At 41.0% G+C, this 21,291-nt stretch overlaps 3 protein-coding genes and 1 long non-coding RNA gene across 18 annotated transcripts in view; 3 read left to right on the top strand and 1 right to left on the bottom strand.

The window, feature by feature from the left end:
- The window catches only part of LOC116674045 (transmembrane protein 237B), a 12,815-nt gene extending 11,029 nt beyond the window's left edge, over positions 1–1,786 (top strand). For all 4 annotated transcript variants that reach the window (XM_032506561.1, XM_032506562.1, XM_032506563.1 and 1 more), the window contains 2 exons: positions 448–569; positions 1,554–1,786. In XM_032506561.1, the coding sequence (XP_032362452.1) occupies positions 448–569; positions 1,554–1,618 (187 nt within the window). In that variant the 3' untranslated portion in view covers positions 1,619–1,786. The remainder of the gene's footprint in view (positions 1–447; positions 570–1,553) is intronic.
- A 657-nt stretch (positions 1,787–2,443) lies between these two features.
- cyp20a1 (cytochrome P450, family 20, subfamily A, polypeptide 1) lies at positions 2,444–16,277 on the top strand. The gene is given in 14 exon segments (XM_032506532.1): positions 2,444–2,741; positions 3,179–3,197; positions 3,200–3,227; positions 3,436–3,602; positions 4,493–4,638; positions 5,258–5,425; positions 7,154–7,232; positions 9,174–9,286; positions 10,177–10,231; positions 11,354–11,474; positions 12,937–13,048; positions 13,779–13,843; positions 14,417–14,506; positions 15,170–16,277. Coding segments are annotated over 14 exon segments (1,386 nt in total). The 5' UTR covers positions 2,444–2,669; the 3' UTR covers positions 15,321–16,277.
- LOC116674079 (uncharacterized) overlaps positions 11,734–21,291 on the bottom strand; it is an 18,070-nt gene continuing 8,512 nt past the window's right edge. Inside the window, exons 2-4 of the long non-coding RNA XR_004327953.1 lie at positions 14,524–14,529; positions 11,930–12,038; positions 11,734–11,859 (exon numbers count right to left, since the gene is read on the bottom strand). This is a non-coding gene — a long non-coding RNA (uncharacterized LOC116674079). The remainder of the gene's footprint in view (positions 11,860–11,929; positions 12,039–14,523; positions 14,530–21,291) is intronic.
- abi2b (abl-interactor 2b) overlaps positions 17,678–21,291 on the top strand; it is a 25,510-nt gene continuing 21,896 nt past the window's right edge. For all 12 annotated transcript variants that reach the window (XM_032506538.1, XM_032506542.1, XM_032506539.1 and 9 more), the window contains exon 1: positions 17,678–17,876. In XM_032506538.1, coding sequence (XP_032362429.1) covers positions 17,760–17,876 — 117 coding nt within the window. In that variant the 5' untranslated portion in view covers positions 17,678–17,759. The remainder of the gene's footprint in view (positions 17,877–21,291) is intronic.

A 21,291-nucleotide genomic window follows, 5' to 3' on the forward strand; every position in this document is an offset into this window, starting at 1 on the left:
CTTTACACATTCAGATTTCTGCACACAAAACACATGTAGTTTATAAAATCTGAGGTTTTATTTTAAAGTAAACTAGCAACAATATATAGGTTTGGATTTCAACCCTTTTTGACGCTTTTAACGCTGCATTTGACACTTTTGAAGTTCTTTCTAAGGCTCTTGACCTTTTTTATGGGATGCTTGTGACATTGTTTTTGACAATATCAATGCTTTTTTTCGTTTCCTGTTTCTAAAATGGGAAGGATTTTTCTGCATTGAGAACTTTTAATACGATAACTACATTTTCCTGATGATACTTACAGATTTTTACTGAAGTAACATTTTCAAAGCAGGACTTTTACTTGTAACAGAGTATGGTTACAGTGTGGCATTAGTACTGTTACTGAAGTAAAAGATGTGAATTCTTCTACCACCACTGGATACATGGGACCCCCTGTTCTCCTCCAGGCCCCGGGGGTTAGAGCACCAGATCCTCCACCCGTGGGTGACCGTCAACCTGGTGGTGGCTCTGCTGGTGGGGCTGGCCTGGGCCTTCATCGCCACCCGGCCGGAAACAGACTACACTGCGGGTGAGAGAGAATGGGACGGTGGATTTGATTCCTTTTAAGGCACGGACCAAATTGAGTCTAAATTATCACGTATTGAAAAATGCCCAATTTCAATACCTTGAGCGGGATTTATCAGAATCAGAATCAGAATCAGAAATACTTTATTGATCCCCGAAGGGAAACTCTGTATCACAGTAGCACCAGTAGTAAGAAGACAGAGACGGAGCACTGCAACAGGCAGCTCGCACTTTTCAGCGCATGCGCACACTTCACTTCAGATGCATCAGAAACAGAATCAATCAGCATTGTAGCAAGATAAAGTACAAGACATAACAACATAACATAATGCAAGACAACACACAGTTCATGTGGACACATGAAGGAATTTTTTGAGGTGGCATATAGAGGGTGCGAGAAACACAGAAACGAGGCAGACATATGGATGTTGGGCGGGATGGGGGAGGGAGTGTATGGTGCGTGTTTGAGATAATGAGTTGTGTGTGCAATGTGCGCGTCAAACTGTCTGTGTTGTTAAAAGCTCAGTTCATCGGCGTGACCTTGAAGACATAACCAGAGCACAGGACGAATAGAAGGCCAGCTGCTGGTTGTTTTCCTGCTCGGTGAGGGTGGCGGGGGGGGGGGGGGGGGGCGGGGGTATTTGATCAGTTGCAGTCCAATTTAGGGTGACTCGGTAGAATTTATCCAAATCAATGTCTTCTGCAGAGCTCCGTGCAGAGCCGAATTAAGTGGCCTATGTATACTTGTGCGTTGGCGTGTGTTGGTCTCTTTAACACAAAAGCATAATTCAGCCTTAAGGAGGAAATCCCATCAGCGTCAGTGATCCAATCAGCACGCAGCACGCTTCTACCAAGATCTAATAATGTCTGTGATTGGCTGTCTAAGATACGCAGGAAAAACTCTACATTACACAGAGATACCCAGCCCTGCAAAATCCACTTTAAAATGATTTTTTTCTGATGTTATTATCTTGTGTTTCTTCTTCAGAGTATCTGGACGCCATGGTGATAGAAGCCCCCAAACCAGAGGACAAATCTGAAATGACTGCCTGAGAATAAATAATCTGCACACCTGCTCCGACACACTGTACAGCTTTGACATGTTGCACATATTTTTGGTCTGTATTTTCAACAGTGAAATCTGAATATGTAGATTATTTTTGTATTTTAGAAAAATAGAATGTGCTTGTCACTCTATAAATATTTATCCAACAAATCCAACAAGGTCTCTTTATTACACAGTAAAGGAACTGGATTTCAGTTTTGCTACGGGCCACACTGGAAAATGAGAAGCCATCAAGGGCCAGATGGGTTTAGTTTGTTGACATGCTTTTATTTCATTTTCATAGAACAAGTCTAATATCTTTGACTGTATTATTGCAGGTTGCTTTTTTTCTCTTTTTAAATTTGTTGCATTTTTTTGCTGTTTGTTGACATTGTTTTTGGACATTTTGTTGTTGCTTTTTAAATTTATTTAGCTTTTTCTGACATTTGTCACTTTTGTCCCCAACATTGTTGTTGCTTTTTTTTTACTTTTAAAACTCGATTGTTGGAAAAAAAATACATCAAAAGGATACAAACATCATAAAAAAAAAAAAGCACCAAAAACTTTGAAAAAATAACTTAAAAAAGTCAACAAACGCTCTGAAAGAAGCAACAAAGACTTTGGAAAAAGTGCCAAAAACTTTAAAAACAAAAAAACTCAATGCTTCAAACGAAGCAACAGAAAATTCGAGAAAAAAAAGCCCCAGAAAGGCAACAAAAACGTCGAAAACATTGGAAAGACATATAAAAATAAAAATTGGATAAATGCTACTAAAACAAATTGATAACACTACAAAAACGTCGACTGTTGGATATTCCGGGCCACTATCCGTACCAGTTGGTGGCGGTAATGGACCAGACCGGTGTTTGCCAACCGCCATGAAAACTTCAAAGAAAAAGAAGCGATACAGACCATGTTGTCGAGCGCAGAGCTAAAGCTAATCTGTCCTTTCACTTTGTGTTGACGTGGTAACGGTATGTTATCAGTTGGGGGGGGGGAATCTCCACATATTCATGAAGCTAACTTAGCACAAAATAGTGCTACTAAAAGCGAGAAGTCATGCTGGACTTTGCCATCTTTGCTGTCACGTTTGTCATCATTTTGGTCGGCGCTGTTCTCTATTTGTACCCGGTAAGTCTGCTTTCAAGTGGGCCATTTGTATGCCGAATTCACCCGAAGACCTTAAAAGTTGATCAGATGCCAATGGTGATGTTGTTATGCTATGTGTGTGTTACCTGTAAGCGAGGAAACATTAAATTACCATGTATTTCAATGAGATTCAATGCTACTGGATGGAACACCACCTTCTCTAGCTGTAAAGTTAACGGGAATAGATAATTAGCTAGATAGCGGAGTAGAAGTACTCAGTGGCGTGAAAAGAAAAGATTTAAGTAAAGTGCCTCAACATTTGGATTTTGTACAGTACTGGAGTAAATGTACTTTGTTACTTTCCATCACTGCTCAACTCGTCAAAGGAGGCAATAGATGCTTGTGAACACCAGTGTAGAAAGTACACTGTCCGTCTATGTTGTCAAAATGTTTTAATATACATTCAATTATGTTTTCAGTCATCCAGAAGGGCCTCCGGGTCCCAGGTCTCAATCCTACAGATGAGAAGTAAGTTGTCATCTTAACTTGTTTTCTTTTTACCATAACTTGCAGAAAAATGCACTAGAATGCAAGAAAAAGAAGTGTTCAAAATTTAAATTCTCAAAAGTGGAGATCCGATGAATATCGCTGCATCGCGATGTGGACCTGGACCATTCTGCATCGATTTGCCCCCACCTCACCTAACTCACATCCTTGCTCTGTGCCCCCCCCCCAGGGATGGGAACCTGCAGGACATTGTGAACAAAGGCAGCCTACATGAGTTCCTGGTCAGTCTGCATCAGCGGTTTGGGTCGGTGGCGTCGTTCTGGTTCGGCGGGCGACCCGTGGTCAGCCTGGGCTCCGTGCAACAGCTACGGCAACACATCAACCCCAACCACACCAGTAAGTGCACCAGCACCCCCCCCCCCCCCCCCCATGCTGATTGGATTTGACCACTGTCCAGGGCGGTAGCACTCGAGTCCAGACTCAATTCAAGTTGGTCTGGACCCAGTCTTTCTCCAAAACCCCTGATGAGGCATGCTTGGTCAACAACACTTTTGACATCACTTTGTCAATGTTTTGTTGCTTTTTTCATGATAAAATAGGTTTTTTTCAACATTGATATTGACCCCCGCCCAATGTCTTTGTCACCTTTTCAATGTTTTTGCCGCTTTTCCAAAGTTTTAAGGTGTTTTTGAAGATTTTTTTTGTAACTGTTGTCACTTTTTCCAATATTTGTTATGCTTTTTCCGCCCATGTTTTGTGGCCTTGTTTGACATTTTTGACACTCGTCTTTCGCCCTCCCATATTTCTTGTATTAAAAAAAAAAACTTGGAAATCCATCAAATTTGTCCCAAGGACAATATGAGAGTTAAAAAAAAAATACTTTTATGGCCTAATTTGACCCAGTCTTTCCTTGGTCTTGACTGGTCTCATATGGACTCGGTCTTGACTTGGGCTCGACTAGTCCTGGTCCTGGACTCTACAAAGGTGGACTTGACTACAGCCCTGCTACTGTCCAACGGAATCTTTGGGCTGGGTACCGAATTCGATACTTTTTAGGCACAGACGGAATTGCCTCTAATTTCAATCCCTAAGGAGTAAATATCATCAGCGTCAGTGAGCCAATCAGCATGCAGTTTCATTTAGGAACGTGTATCAGAGTCACAGTGTTGCTATGGCTACAGGTATCGGAAATATTGGAAATGATTCTCAGCCCTACTGAATAAAGACCTTCTCTTAGCATGTCTTCAGTAAACAAAAATCTCTTTTTTTGTTGTTGCTCTTCTCAGCCGACTCCTTTGAGACCATGCTAAAGTCGTTGCTAGGTTACCAGTCGGGAATGGGAGGCGGGGCCACCGAGACCATAATAAGGAAGAAGGTGTACGAAAGTGGCGTCAACAACATGTTGAAGAACAACTTCCCGCTTGTGCTCAAGGTTTGTATCCCGTTATTCTTTTGCAAAACGTTCACGCCTCTCTCTGAGATGATGCCTTCAGGAACATTTCCAGATAGAATTGGCTTTTGTCTCATGTTTAGAATTTGTGTTTGTAATTTCTTAACTTTTTTTTTAGTTCCATTGTTTTTTTTGGGCTTGCTCATTTTCATTTTTTGGGTCTTATTTGAACAATTTTTTTCTCACGTGAAGCACTTTGTCTATAAAAGGTTATTATTTAGTACTGATCTGATACCAGTGTGTATTATCATGTTATGACAGCTGTGTAATACCATCCCTGTATGGATGTCATATGATTTCTATCGAAACTCTTTGTGAAACATCAACACACCAAAACAGTGAAGGCCACAGTTTTTTGTTTTTTTTAAAGATTTTTTTTTTTTGATAATTTTTTTGGGGGCTTTTCCACCTTTTAATGGACAGGACAGCAAGGGGAGAAAAGGGGGATTACTTTAAAGTAGTTTCTCCAGGGTTGAAGTACATGGTATAGGATCAGTGAATAAACTCCAGTACTTTAGACCGTGTCAGATGCTTTTCTGATACCAGTATCGGTTTTATTATATATTTTTATTATATGTTTTTGAAACCTCGTTTCCCGTAGCTGTCGGAGGAGCTTGTAGGAAAGTGGAAGTCGTTCCCGGACTCCCAGCACACCCCCCTGTGTGCCCACCTGCTGGGTCTGGCCATGAAGACGGTCACCCAGCTGGCTCTGGGCGAGAGTTTCCAAGACGACGCCAAGGTCCTCTCCTTCTGCAAGAACCACGACGCGGTGAGAGGAACCCCCCCACCCCACGCCCACCCCCGTCCTAAATTGCTTTGTGTGCATTGGATTCTGGTCTCTTTCTCTGCTCCTGTGGGTTTATGTTACATTTAATATACTGGGTTGCATAAGTTCACACATCCATGCTAAAGTTGACTAAGAGGAATATAAATTAATTAAAAAAATTAGGAAAAATGGAAACTTTAAGGAGACCAATTTTCTTTGTGAATGAGTAATGTATCATAAATAAATAAACGTTCTTCCTTAAATTGGCATGGTTTTATGATCTTATGGAAAGTTCCCCATGCTTATCTCTAGGTATGTATGTAACGATGTGGGGGGGTTATTTGATTCCATGATCCATGTAATAACTGGCCTTTAATAATAAATATCTGCCTGCCTCTATGGGAATTTAACATAGGGGGGTGTATACTTATTCCCCCTGTATTTTGAGGCAAGGCAGCTTTATCTGTAGAGCACATTTCAGCAACAGGGCAATTCAAAGTGCTGTACACAAAATCAGTTAAACAGATAAAACACAAGTACAAACAGTTAAAAATCATAAGCATTAAAAACCGGTAAAACACATGAATAGACAGTTAAAAAAAATAGACACATAAAACACAAGAATAAAAGTTACAGTGCAGCATAAGAAAGAAATGAGCATTAATTTAAAAAGGCAGCATCAAAAAGGAAGGTCTTCAGCCTTGATTTAAAAGAACTGAGAGTAGCAGCGGACCTGCAGGTTTCTGGGAGTTTATTCCAGATATGAGGACATAGAAACTGAAAGCTGCTTCACCCTGTTTATTTCTGACTCTGGGGACAGAAAGTAGACATGTCCCAGATGACCTGAGAGGTCTGGGGGGGTCATAGTGTAGTAGTAGACCTGTCCCAGATGACCGGAGGTCTGGGGGGTGTCATAGTGTATTAGCAGATCAGAAATGTATTTTGGACCTAAACCGTTAAGGGATTTATAATACAAGAGTCTTTGAAATCAATTCTTTGAGACACAGGAAGCCAGTGTAAAGACTTCAGAACTGGTGATGTGATCCTCTCTTGGTCTTAGTGAGGACTCGAGAAGAACATTTATTTTTTTATTTAAAATACATCATTTATTCACAAAGAAAATTGGTGTCCTTAAAGGTTGGATTTTTCCTTTTTTTTTTTTTATTAAGCCGTTAAGATCAATTTCCAAAAGATGAATTTTTAGTCAGCTTTAGCATGGGTTCATAAACTTATTATGCAAGCCACTGTATAATGAACACTAATATTGGGTAAATATACCATACTTGTCATATTGCCTCTGATAACCCACCTTTGATTTGGCTCATGCATTTATTAATATTGTAGTTTAAAACGTTGAATTCCATACATACGAATTATGCAGCCACATCATCTCCGGGTCAAGTGGTCAACATGAACATAGTTTTATTGGTCTCGTCCCTCCAGGACGTTTTCATTTGTCACACTCCAGACATAACGGAGGCCCCCCCCCCCCCCCCCCCCCCACTAGCCAGTGCAACCCCCCTATTATAATTTGCTTTACATATATAAAGACATTTGCACCATTAAGTGATGCAGGAAAACTTTGCTTCATTGTTGAACCCAAAGTTTCCAGATAATCCATGTCTCCTTACTTATTTGTTGACCCGTCTCATTTTAACGCACTCTAAACCTGCTCAAACAGATGTTATAACAGGTCACTTGAAGTTGTTTTTTCCTCTTCTGACTCCGCAGATCTGGTCAGAAATTGGAAAGGGCTACTTGGACGGCTCCCTGGAGAAGAGCTCCAGCAGGAAAGGACGTTACGAGAAGGGTAACTTTTTATTCTCAGCGTTTGCGGAACTGATGTCACGTACCGGGGGTCCTCAAACGCATCACTCCAAGGTCCCGAGGTCTGGACTTATTGGAACATACAGTACATCCAAGTTGAGTTCTCGGTTTTCCCGCTCAACATTTGTCCTGATTAAGGTATTGTTAGAAAGACGTATGTAAACATCGGTACCCTATTCTCCTCGGGCTGGTCACTTTTGACGGTTTTGTCGCTTTTTTTCAACGTCTTTGTCGCTTTTTTCAAACGTTTTGTCACTTTGTAGAAGTTTTTGGCGTTTTTTAAAAGTTTTTGGCGTCTTTCTTGTCGTTTGTGAAGACGTTTTTGTCATCGTTCATGATGTTTTTGTCCCCCTTTTGCTCCTTTTTTCCCCCAACTTATTATTTCAACATATTTGTCACTTCTTTTCACTGTCTTTGTCGCTTTTTTCAAACGTTTTGTCACTTTGTAAAAGTTTTTGTTGTCTTTTTTTGCCGTTTGTGAAGAGGTTTTTGTTGTCATTCATGATGTTTTTCTTCCCCTTTTGCTCCTTTTTCCAACTTATTATTTCAACGTATTTGTCACTTTTTTCACCGTCTTTGTGGCGTCTTTGTCGCTTTTTTTCAATGCCTATGTCGCTGTCTTCACTGTCTTTGTCACTTTTTTTTTTAAACGTCTTTGTCAATTTTTTCAACATCTGTCACTTTTTTCAAACGTTTTGTTGCTTTGGTGAACCTTTTTTGAGGTTTTGTTGTCTTTTTTTGTTGTTTGTGAAGACGTTTTTGTCGCTATTCATGATGCTTTTGTCCCCCTTTTGCTTCTTTTTTTCCCCAAGTTATTATTTCAATGTCTTTGTCACTTTCTTTAACATCTTTGTCACTTTTTCCAAACGTTTTGTCGCTTAATTGAAGTTTTTGCTCTTTTTTTGTTGTATTTTTTGTCGTTTGTGAAGACCTTTTTGTTGCTACTCATGATGTTTTTGTCCCCCTTTTGCTCCTTTTTCCCCAACATATTTGTCGCTTTTTTCACTCTTTGTTACTTTCTTCAACGTCTTTGTCGCTTTGGTGAAGTTTTTGACGCTTTTTTGAGGTTTTTCCCCAACTTATTTGTAACTTTTTTTTGACGTATTTGTCGCTTTTTCCAACGTTTTTGCTGTTTGACATTTTTTTCAGCGTTACTACCAATTTTATTGATCAGTAGAAAATGATTTTAAAAATAGGAAACGTTACACTTTGTCATGTATTGGACTCATAACATAGTGTGAGGTTTACAGGCCGGGTCCGGAATGATTCACCGACCGGCCTGTCGTGCTACGTCATGCTGTCATATATATGTTAAGGCCTGTCATACATGTATGTTGAGGTTTTTTTTTTTTAAACTTGATTCTGTTAAGTCCAGTTTTTTGGCTCGGCCTCTCACACCTCTGCTGTGTGTTGACTTGTGGGCGCAGCGTTGGCTTTCTCCTCCTGTTCAGCTGTGGAGGGACAGGAGGAGACGTTTGTAGAGGCTCAGACGGGATCTCTCTGTGTGGGTAGAGCAGCTTGACTCGAGTCTGAGAGCTGCAGCTCAAGATCTGTACATACAACCAGCGGTGTAGGGATTATTCAGATCCTTTACTCAAGTAAAAGTCCTGCATTGAAAATGTTACTTCAGTAAAAGTGTGTAAGTATCATCAGGAAAATGTAGTTAAAGTAATAAAAGTAAAGAAGTCTCCTCCCATTGTAGAAAGAGTAAAGGATCCAACCAGCTGTGTGTTTAATGGTCTCATCATCTCAGCTGGACTTGTAGGCCGTTATATTGTTGCTAGGTTACTTTATAATAAAACATCTACCCCCCTGTAAGCCCAGTGGGAGTGACAAGCAGCTCCATGTCCGTGCCGAACACACGAAAACGCAGCCAGAGTCAAAAGACAATGTATTTCTTTCTTTCTTTCTTTTGTCCCTCCAGCTCTGTCGGAGATGGAGTCGGTGCTGTTGTCAGTGGCGAAGGAGAGGAAAGCCCAGAGGACGCAGACGGCGTTTGTGGACACTCTGCTCCAGTCCAGCCTCACAGAACGACAGGTAAAATACTGTGGAGGTCACTAACTGGACGACAATCCAGGAAACGGTACAACAACTCAGATGACTCTCACATTAGCTCACACATTACAATATTGCTACTTGCACACCGGCTACTTTATGTTTAATATCATACGTATTTTATTTTGATCTATATGTATAAATACTATGTATGGAGGTTGTAAATGTTATTCTACACTTATATATATATATATATATATATATATATATATATACTGTACATGAACCTTCTCTTCATTCCTATAATTTCAGTAGTTGTTCTGGCATTTTGATGTTTTATCTTATTTTATCACATTTGTTAGTTATTGTTTTTAGTACATTTTCAGTGAGTGAGTGTGTGAGTGAGTGTGTGTGTGTGTGTGTGTCCTTGTATCTTGCTGCTGTAACACAGTAATTTCCCAGTTTGGGATTAATAAAGTGTCTGTATCTGTCTGTCTTTCTGTCCATCTATATTTATATATATCTCTATTTTTATCTGTCTGTCTTTCTGTCTGTCCCTATCTTTATATCTCTTTCGATCGATCTGTCTGTCTGACTATATCTATCTTTCTGTCTATCTACAGTATATATATTTCTATCTATCTATCTATCTATCTATTCCTTTCTATCTATCTATGTATCTATCTACTATCCTTATCTATCTATCTATCAATACATCTATCTATCTATCTATCTATCTATCTATCTATCTCTCTATCCCTATCTATCTCTATTTCTTTCTAACCCTGTCTATCCCTATCTATCTCTATTTATCTCTTTCTATCTCTCTCTCTATCCCTGTCTATCCCTATCTATCAACCCAAAATTCAACTAAAAGATAGTCATATTTCTCAGAAAAGCGCTGCCATTATTTTCCTCTCCGTCTGTTTCAGATCATGGAGGACTGTATGGTTTTCACTTTGGCCGGCGGTGTCATCACGGCCAACTGTAAGTGACAAACCATCGTTAATTCAACCTTTAGGCTACGTTTACACGTGGGCGCCTATTTTCATAAACGGACATGTCAACCTCTCTGTTTTCAAAAATAACATCATGCACAGCTGTCAGTCATCGAGGGGCGGCCCCTCGCTTGCAAAGGCATCGAGTATTTACAAAGACAACAACAGAAAAGAATACGCCAACATAAGACAGATAAAAACAGACATTACAGCTTTCAAACTTTCTGAACTGAACTGTTTATGTAAAAATGTGATCAATAAATAAGGATAATACGGAGTCAAAAGAAAGTACCAGATTTTCTAAATTGTCCAAAAGGCACACGTGACTTGGTTTTAATAAAGTGCCAGCAATGAGGAACACTAAAACTGTTGATTAATACATTATCTACAGCTGCAATTAACACTTATTTTGAATAAAACTACATTCAAATGACCTGTAAAACCGCTCGCGTTGTTCTCAGTTTTAAGTCAGGAGGACGAGAAAGTGAATTTAGATGTTTTCCAGACTTATTATTCAGCCACTTAATATTAAGCCACTGACAGGTACATCATGTTAAAATGCAGCGGTCAGCAAGTATGTCCATAAGTAGTAGTATCCCCCAAAACGCTCCTTTTCTGTGTAAAAATGTTTTTCTTTGTGATCAAATTTGTATTTATTTTTATATATTTAAGGAACAAACAATACACTGAGACGGAGAAGGTGTCCCAGGGCCAAAAATGAATAAATAAAAATAAGATAAAAGAAAAACAGAGGAAAGACCGGAGGGAGGGAGACAAAACAACACACAAACAAAGACACACAAACAAAGACACACACACAGACAGACACAAGACAAGGGACTGAACACCTTCACAAGTTAGAGGTTAGAGGATTCAGCAATGTTCTGCCAAATGTCCAGAGTTTTTTATTTGCGCATGCATGGAGCGGTGTGAAGAGTTCCATATATATCACATCCAAGTAGGACAGGTTTGGATTGTTTCCAACGGGTTGCAATCTTTCTCTCTGCAGCAAACACAGCATGTTTCTGAGTCCCAGACATCTGAAAGGCTGACCGGTCTTTCAGAATCAAGACATTGACACTAACGGTGTAAAAATGTTGTGTTTCGGCAGTGTGTGTCTGGGCACTTCACTTCCTGTCCACCTCAGAAGACGTTCAGGACAAACTGTATCAGGAGCTGGTGGAGGTTTTGGGTTCTGACCCAGTTTCCTTGGACAAGATCCCTCAGCTCAGGTAAGATCTCTTGAATTTGCTTCATGTCTAATAGAGTGAGATCTCCATAGAGACAGAGCCCCCCCCCACCTGAGGGAAACAACTCTCCGCTCTCCATTGACGTGTACTACGTGAAGGCTTCCTCCTCGTCAACTCCGTCTGCTAGCAAACAACAGAAAAATGTCTAAAAGCTGCTGTGTGGTGATATTCACCACCAACACCGTACAGAACCCAGAACTTAAGTTTTTATAATCCGCCGACCTGATAAACGGAGCTGTTAGAAGACAAAAGTGGAAACAGACGTGAGGAACCAGCAGAGAGAATGGGGAGGCGCTAAGCTAACGTTATGTCCGACGTTACGTGTGTTAGCTTAACTTACAGACGTATAGTTAGGTTACAACTAACACTGGGATGTTCATCTTGTCAACAAACTGCTTTATCTTAACTTACAGACACATAGTTAGCCTAAAACTGACATTTGGATATTTGACTTGTAATAAAATGCTTGCTGCAAACGTAACGTCGGCCATAACGTTAGCTTAGCGACTCCCCATTTTCTCTGCTGGTTCCTCACGTCTGTTTCCACTTTTGTCTTCCTAAAAGCTCAGAACAATCAAAAAAGAACACTCAAAAGAATTAATGATAATGTGGTGGCCCCCCTGTTGTACCTCTGAGGACCCCCCTCCAGTTGAAGACCTCTGATCTAGAGAAATTAGCCCCATCTACTAGCCAAATGCTGCCATCCCGATACAGGTAAAAATCACAATATAGCCTGTTTTCATGTGTATGGAAAAGAACCACTTTCAGTGTTTCCTTTAGGATTTTTTTAGCAGTGGGGGTAGGTCTGCCCCCCTCCCCGCCCGCGCTCTAAATTAACACAACTAAGCCACACAGCCTCCACAAAATAAACAAAATATTGCATACTTTTCGCAACACTTTTGATATAAAATTGCGCAATTTGATATTGCAATAACAATATTGAGTCAATATATCATGCACAATATTGGTAACTAACAGAACAACAGAAACTAGAGTTGCGATGGTTGGAAAAGTGGAAAGCCGACCCAAAACGGATTATCATCGTTTTATTTTGTTTCTGTTAGCTTTGAATGAAGTGTGTTTTACGATGCTAAAATGACTGATTATTTACATGGAGTCTGGTGGGTTTAACAAACGCAATTTCCCGGTTGTTTTTTTTATGTTTAAAGAAAAAGAAAGGTCGACCTCCATAGAAATACTTTTCATAATGTTGTCCGACACGCGGCAAAACGAGCACTTTTGTGGACGTAAATTGAAGCTGCACAATTACAAATTAACTTCCATTGTCGCTTGTTTCTCCGCTGCCGACTGCAGGGATCTCGCTTAATACTGGACCAATGCCAGCCACTTAGACATAAAAACACAGGAAATATAGGGTTGAAAAAAACAATGTTACCCTTAACAGAGAGGATTCTGATGTTATCACATTTATGTCCTTGGAAAGATACTGCCAACAGGTCCTCAACGAGACGGTGAGGACTGCCAAGCTGACCCCCATCGCAGCTCGGCTTCAGGGAGTGGAGGGCAAAGTCGATCAACACGTCATCCCCAAAGAGGTATCTGGTTCCCTGCTGTCTGGCTCTCTGCCGCGGTGGAAGAAGTACTCAGTGAAGGATAGAGTCACATGTCAGACCGAGGATGGAAGAAGTATTCAGATCCTTTACTTCAGTAAAAGTACTAATATCACACTGTAAGAACTACTCCGTTGAAAGTAAGTCCTGCATTCAAAATGTTACTTAAGTAAAACTATGTAAGTATCATCAGGAAAATGTAGTTCAAGTTTTAAAAGTAAAGAAGTCTCCTCCCATTGTTTAAAGAGATCCAACCATTTGTCTGTTTCATGGTCTCATCATCTCAGCTGGACCTGTAGGCCGTTATATTGTTTCTAGCTTACTTTATAATAAAACATCAGATTTGTTGTGTGCAGGAATCTTAATGTGTAAAGTAACTAGTAACTAAAGCTGTCAGATGAATGTAGTGGAGTAAAAAGTAGAATATTTCTCTCTGAAATGTAGTGGAGTAGAAGTAGAAAGTGGCATGAAGAGAAAAGTACAAGTACCTCAACATTTGGACTGAAGTACTTAGTTATATTCCACCTCTGGCTCTTAGTGTGTGTATTTCTACTCGGCTCATCATCACTAAACTGTTACTGCCAGACAATCCGTTAATTGTAGTCTTGAGGAGATAAACAATGATTGTACAGGTGATAAAGAAATGGTGAAGGAGTTATGAAAAGAAATGCAAATCATAGTGGTGTGCTGAAGTGTTGTGCTTGCCATATTTCAGACTTTGGTCATCTACGCTTTGGGAGTGGTCCTGCAGGATTCTGACACCTGGAGCGCCCCGTACAGGTTCACTTCACATACATTTACATTGGACAGGGTCATCTGAGCCACTTTCAGAAAAATAGGGCCTGTCAGCCATTAGCCAAAATCCAGAAATCTCTAATTTTCCAAAGTTATTGAGACTGGATTTTGGACATTTCTGCTTATCCATAGACACATAGTCAATTTTATTTGAAACGCCACCTTTGCCTTTGTAGTAACGGCCCTGTGGCTTAATATTAAAATAAGTTTTCTCAGAATTGTTGGTGTCTTTCTAGTTCAATAATTCTGTGTTTTCCTCTATCATGATTACCAATTGAATGCAAAGACTCAATTCCAGTTACACACTCACTGCACGCCATGTAAAAATACAATAGATATAAAAATGACTGAACAAAGGAATTCATAAATAAATAAAAGAATGTGTAACCTGGCCCTAATGGAGGGCTTTACATGCCACCTTGGGGTTTTCACCCAAAGAGTTTAATATTTATAAATAAAATAGTTTGATCGCATCACAGAGTAGGGTTTATCGTTCAGGTTTTAAATATCGATCGATGTCCCAATTTCTGATACAGTTGTTACTGTAACATCCCTCAGGTTTGACCCAGATCGCTTTGAGGAGGAGTCCACCAGGAAGAGTTTCTGTCTGCTCGGATTCTCAGGGAATCAAACATGCCCGGAACTCAGGTAAAGAATACTCACACTAAAACCTGTTTAAAGTGCCCATATTGTGGGGAAAAAAACACTTTTTCTGGGATTTGGGGGGTTATTTTGTGTCTCTGGTGCTTCCACACACATACAAACCTGGGGGGAAAAAAAACACCTGTGGTGTTCCGAGTGAGATACGGTTTCTGAATGTCCTCTGTCTTCAGTCTCCGGGCGAGCTGGTCAAAATCGGCAGGGCCGTCTACGCCATCGGCTAAAACATTTTAATATTCCCACCTGGGAGAGACGTTTACTCTTTCTGTCCACCATCCTCTGTGGCTAGTGGATTTTAAAATCCACTAGCCACAGGCTTTTTACCAGCTGATTTGTTTGCTGCATAAAGGTGAAATACAGGAAATGAACAAGCATCATACACATTTGAATGCTGTCAAGTTATTACCAGAGATGGAATAGAAGTGTGGTGCCTCACTCTGTAGCTAAAACTGGGAGCTCAACACACAGGGTGAAAAGAGGAGCTGCAGCAATGTGCATGCGATGGCGTCGCCACCCCGTGTTCCCCTTCTAGCCCCGCCCCTGCCTACGGCGGGCCAGTATCCCAGTAGTGGTTAGGATTCACTCTCTGTGTTTGATGTCCTGCGTACTTCAGTTACATTTTCACGATCCGTTACATTCGGTCTCTGACAGGTTTGCCTACACCGTCGCTACGGTCCTGCTCAGCACGTTGGTGCGCCAGCTGAAGCTTCACCCGTTGAAGGGACAGGTCGTGGAGGTCCGATCTGAGCTGGTATCCACACCTAAGGACGAAACCTGGATTACCGTCAGCAGAAAAGGCTAGAACTATTCTTTAAAAAAAAAAAAAGAAACTGCAGGGGGGCGGAGCTTTTTCTAAAAAATATAGATATATACTGTACATATATAACATCTTGATTAAAGGAATTGCCAATACAGTGTTTTTTAAATGTTGGGGATCCAGTCTGCCAGAGAAACATCTTTTCTCACATTAACGCCTGTCTTTCTAAACAACATTATGATGGAAGGGGATGGGAAGAACTAAGGTCCAGTATTAAGCGAGCTCGCTGCAGTCGGCATCAGAGAAACAAGCTACAATGTAAGTTAATTGGGCAATATGCACACCTTCAATTTACGTCCGCTAAAAGTGCTTGTTTTGCCGCTGACAGCCTCAGATTAATATTCTTAGTTTCTGCCATTATTATGGAAAGGATTTTTTTTTTAAACATAAAATCATCCACAAAATTTGCTAAGTCAACCAAACTCCATGTAAATAAACAGTATTTTTAGCATTGTAAAATACACTTCATTCAAAGTCGACAGAAACAAAGTAAAACTAAAAAAAGCCGTTTTGGGTCGTCTTTCCACGTTTCCGACCATCACAACTCTAGTTCTGGTTGAAATAAACGCATAGCTTACCGATTCACGTAAAAAATATGTTGGCTCTATACACGCTAAAAGTATTACTTTTTTAAATGGAGTCTGGTGGGTTCAGCCTTAGCGCCTTCAGAGCTGTTTCTGGTTAAACAGAAAGGTCTTAAAGAGATTTTAAATGTCTATCTCTGTAGGGATCCTTTCCATAATGTTGTCAGACATTTGGAATAATAATCTCAGCCTGTCAGTGGCAACAACAGAACATTAGTGGACCAAATTGATGATGCACATTTGCCCCATAGAGTAACATTGCAGCCCGGTCTGTGGGTGCCGGTTAGTGTTCACGCTTAATACTGGACCGATGTCAAAGATTGTTGATCTTATCAGTCACTTACACACAAAAACATAGGAAAATAGGGTTGAAAAAAACAGTAGTTAGTCTTTAATAAGCATCAGTCCGGAAGGCTTTTTCCCAATTTGATGGATTTGTTTGTATGGAAAATACTGTGGTGGTGCAACTAGGACTAGTTGCACCACCACAGTATTTCCATAGATGTCTTTCTGGTGCTTAACTTGTTCAGAAATCTGAGGCCTTAAGCACATTGTTAGCTTTTCTGTTCACAGTTTGGATGTGCACTCATTGAAATATGTTCAAGTGGGGGAACTCTGTGGTTTAATACTCTATGTAAAGAAAAACAACTTGTTCTGTCAAATGTTTTTCTCTATAATTCTTTGTGCAGTTGCCTTGAGTGACAAAACTCCCAATAACATGTGGCTCTTCGTGGCCTTTAGACATTTCATTCCTTTTTTTAAACACTGTTGCATCTTACATTTTTATTAAATACGTATGAGGATTTAGTATGTGTTGTTCTTTTGTTTGAATTTGCCCTAAGTAACAAGTTTCTTAACCCTTGTGTTGTCCTCCCAGGTCAAAACTGAAAATGAACAATTGTTTGACGTTTTTTTGACAAATTTGTTTCACTTTATGATGCTTTTTTTCAACATTTTCTTCATTTTTGTAACTCTACCATCAGTATAATGTACACATCACTAACACCAATATATCACCACTAGTTTTACATTATTTTCTTTTTCAAATTCATGGTCAAGAAACGTCATTTATATGAATTATATAATTTTTTTTTCTTTTGCCAAAGTTTTTTTTGGGGGGGGGGAATAAAACACCCCAAATTTAATAAAGTAGTGAACTGATCCTTTGCTTAACTTGCAAGAAGCGTTATATGGAACCATCCATGTAATATTTGGATGAAAGAATCCCAAATTTCGGATGTAGAAACTTTTAAAAAACAGGGCAAATTTGACCCGAGGACAACAGGAGGGTTAAATCAAAGAAATAAGTAATTACTTAATTATAAAAAAGAAAGTTTAGTTTGTATCAGTGGAGAATAGCAGTGTCACTCGTTCCGGTTTCAGCCCGAATATGGACTTTTTTTTTTACTGACATTATTACAGACACCCTTTATCAGCTAATATGTGCTTCTGAAGGGCCCTTGGGCAAGACTGTGTGTCCTCACATGATCCAGGTCTGGTGCTCTAAATAAGCTTGTGAAATAATCAATAAAAAAATAAAAAAAATGATCATCCAAGGGAGATGACATTTTATTACTAATATTTTATTCACGGAGTTTGGTATCCCTGAACTGGAAACTAATAAAAAATGTAAATACATTATATCCTTAACACACAAGCATTTTTGCCAATTGGGAGTGTGCTGGAATGCATTTCTTATTCATTTTGGGAACCCCTGCTCTCCACCAGGAGAGCCCTGCAGTACCGCATACAGCCGGGGTGGCGCCAGAGAGACATCCCCACACATACACACGACATATACACACATACACTCACGCGCCGCTCCGCTAAAGATGTGAAAATGGCGGAGCTACAAATGCTTCTGGAAGAGGAGATTCCAGCAGGACGAAGCGCACTACTAGACAGTTTCACCAATTTGGAAAGAGTAGCGGAGTACTGCGAAAGCAACTATGTCCAGGTAGGCTGCGACATGTGTGAAAGAGAAGACGGTGTAGTTTGTCTGTTTTTGACATCACGCTGGGGCGAACTGATGCTAGGCTAGCTGTTGCTAAGCTAGCTGTTGCTAGCGCTGCCGATGTAATGGGGGAAAAACAACCCAGTGCCAAGACATTCTAACATATAAGTTGTAAGGCCTCAACACTGCTTATGTGTAGGCTCATCTTTCCGTCGTATTAACATTGTGTGTGGCTCGTACGTTCACCGTGGGCTATCGCGTTAGCCAGCTTGCTAGCCAGCTGCTCGGCATCACCCCACGGTGTAAATAATCAAACAGGCACCGTGAAAATCAATTGATCTGCTCTCTGTGGGATCAATCGCTGCCTCCACGGACAGCTGGTGTGATGCAGGACGTGGTCTCAAGCCAGATTAACATGTGATGAGCTTTGGTTCTACAGAAGATTACTAACAACCACTGACATATGATGTTGGACTGCAACACTGCGACTCTGCTCTCAGCGTTGCATCAACATAATACAGGTGATTGATGGGTTTTAACCCCACGAAAACGCTCATTTTAAAGCCGACGTACAGCTATGATTTCCATAGTCCATTCATGCATTGCTCTTCAGGTTGGGAGAGACAGTGTAATGTTGCCTCTCTGAACATTTTCTGTGAAAGACGTGACTCATTTTTCAGTTGACTTGCATAGCATTCGCGTGTGGCGTGTGCGTTGTCGTTGTGTGGGTGTGTGTGTGTGTTTGGGTGTGTGTGTTTGTGTGTGTTGTGTGTGTGTGTGTGTGTGTGTGTGTGTGTGTGTGTGTGTGTGTGTGTGTGTGTGTGTGTGTGTGTGCGCGCGCTCTCAATCCCATTCAGAGCTTCTGATGTGTAGTGCTCTGCAGGTGGGAGCAATGTTGGTCACCGGTCGCCGGGGTTGTAATGTGTTAGTTAGGAGAGGTTTTGACAAGGTGTGATACTGAGATCTGCCACCCCTGATGAACAGGTCTGACAGGTTGCTCTGTGAAGGCGGCGGCGGCCCTTGGATGATCATGGCAGCTTGCTGTCTTGGCCGTCTGCCCTGGTTTCATCTCATCCTGCAAGGTTTTCTCAGCTGCTGTCAGATGGGCATTACCACTCACAGATCAGCCACACAGAAGTATTTGTTGGAAGGGATATTTAGTGGAATACTTCACTTCTCATTCACAACATGCATGTCTATCAATCTAGGTTTATTAGACACTTGTTGTAGGGATCTGCAAAACTCAGCTTTATCCGTTAGCAGGCAAATAAAACGCTGATGCAGATAATCTAAGCCCTAATTAGTTGAATTTAAGGTGGTTTTCATAATCTTGTTAAATAAGATAGACTAATAAATTATAATGCAATTTCCCCCCATACACTTTGTGTCTCTTTCTGGGTTTTTGTGTCTGTTTGCAGTCGTGTTGCGTCTCCTTTTGGTCATTTTTGTTTTCTGTGGGGTAGTTTTGCGTCTTTTTTCCCCTAATTTTGCACGGTCACCATATCTGTCTGAAATTTTGGAAAAGCTAGAGCAGATATTAAATACTTAACCCCTCAAAAAGCTAGAAGAAGTCCAACTACAGTCATCAGATGTGAGAAAAGTCTCTAAGGGCGTTTTCACACCTGTAGTTTGTTAGCTTTGGTCCGAATCAGATGGTGAGTTAGTAAACCTGGAGCGATTTGCCCTGGTCGGTTTGGTTTGATTTCACACCTGGAAAAATCCAAGTGGACCAAAATGTGCCATTACAAATCAGGCAAGAAAGTCCACTCCTCTTATTGGTCGTTTATGTTTGGGAGGCAAGAAAGTAAATGAGCTTGACCACAGTCTGTTTCTGTGATAGAAACACTACATGCTGCTACAGTTTTCTGATCTGCTGCACCTACAGGAACTACAGGAGACATTAGCTCATACTGCTAAGCTACCTGACTACAGGAGACATTAGCTCAGACTGCTAAGCTACCTGACTACAGGAGACAGTAGCTCAGACTGCTAAGCTACCTGACTACAGGAGACATTAGCTCAGACTGCTAAACTACCTGACTACAGGAGACAGTACTCAGACTGCTAACTACCTGACTACAGAGACATTAGCTCAGACTCCTAAGCTACCTACTACAGGAGACAGTAGCCTCAGACTGCTAAGCTACCTGACTACAGGAGACATTAGCTCAGACTGCTAAGCTACTGACTACAGAGACAGTAGCTCAGACTGCTAAGCTACCTGACTACAGGACATTAGCTCAGACTGCAAACTACCTGACTACAGGAGACAGTAGCTCAGACTGCTAAGCTACCTGACTACAGGAGACAGTAGCTCAGACTGCTAAGCTACCTGACTACAGGAGACAGTAGCTCAGACTGCTAAGCTACCTGACTACAGGAGACATTAGCTCAGACTGCTAAGCTAACTGACTACAGGAGACATTCTCAGACTGCTAAATACACACCTGACTACAGACACATTAGCTCAGACTGCTAAGCTACCTGACTACGACACATTAGCTCAGACTGCTAACTACCTACTACAGGAGACATTAGCGCAGACTGCTAAGCTAACCTGACTACAGGAGATTCGTACTCAGACGGCTAAGCTACCTGACTACAGGAGACATAGCGCAGACTGCTAAGCTACCTGACTACAGGAGACATTAGCTCAGACTGCTAAGCTAACTGACTACAGGAGACATTAGCTCAGACTGCATATCTACCTGACTACAGAGACGTTAGCTCCGCCTGCTACTACCTGACTACAGGAGACATAGCTCAGACTGCTAAGCTACCTGACTACAGGAGACTAGCTCAGACTGGTAAGCTACCTGACTACAGGAGACATTAGCTCAGACTGCTAAGCTACCTGACTACAGGAGACGTTAGCTCAGACTGCTAAGCTACCTGACTACAGTAGACATTAGCTCAGACTGCTAAGCTACCTGACTGACCCCTAGCCCTTGGCCCTCATAACCGAGTGGTAAGGGCTAGGATGCCGTCTGCAAGTGTGTGTATGTCAATAGCGTGGGTTTTGACTACAATGTCATATGTACGGTATGTATATATTTTATATCTTTTTATGTTCACTTTGGTGGTGGTGGTGCAGCAGATGTTTTTATCTGTGTAGGCTACTACTTAGATCTGTTTGCAGTAAATAATGAATGGCTACAACATAAACGCATGACTCACTCCCATAGTTGCTTTCCAGCATATTTTGATTTAAGAAACTTTTGCTCGTTTGAGCAGATCAGCTGCAGGGTGTCCTCCTGCGTCCCTGTGTGATACAGGACGGTGTATATAGTATAAAGTGGACTAGCTGCTGTGTCCTCCTGTGTGATACAGGACAGTGTATATAGTATAAAGTGGACTAGCTGCTGTGTCCTCCTGTGTGATACATGACGGTGCATATAGTATAAAGTGGACCAGCTGC

Source organism: Etheostoma spectabile, chromosome 24, assembly GCF_008692095.1.
Source record: "Etheostoma spectabile isolate EspeVRDwgs_2016 chromosome 24, UIUC_Espe_1.0, whole genome shotgun sequence".
In the NCBI taxonomy this organism is placed as follows: Eukaryota; Metazoa; Chordata; class Actinopteri; order Perciformes; family Percidae; genus Etheostoma; species Etheostoma spectabile.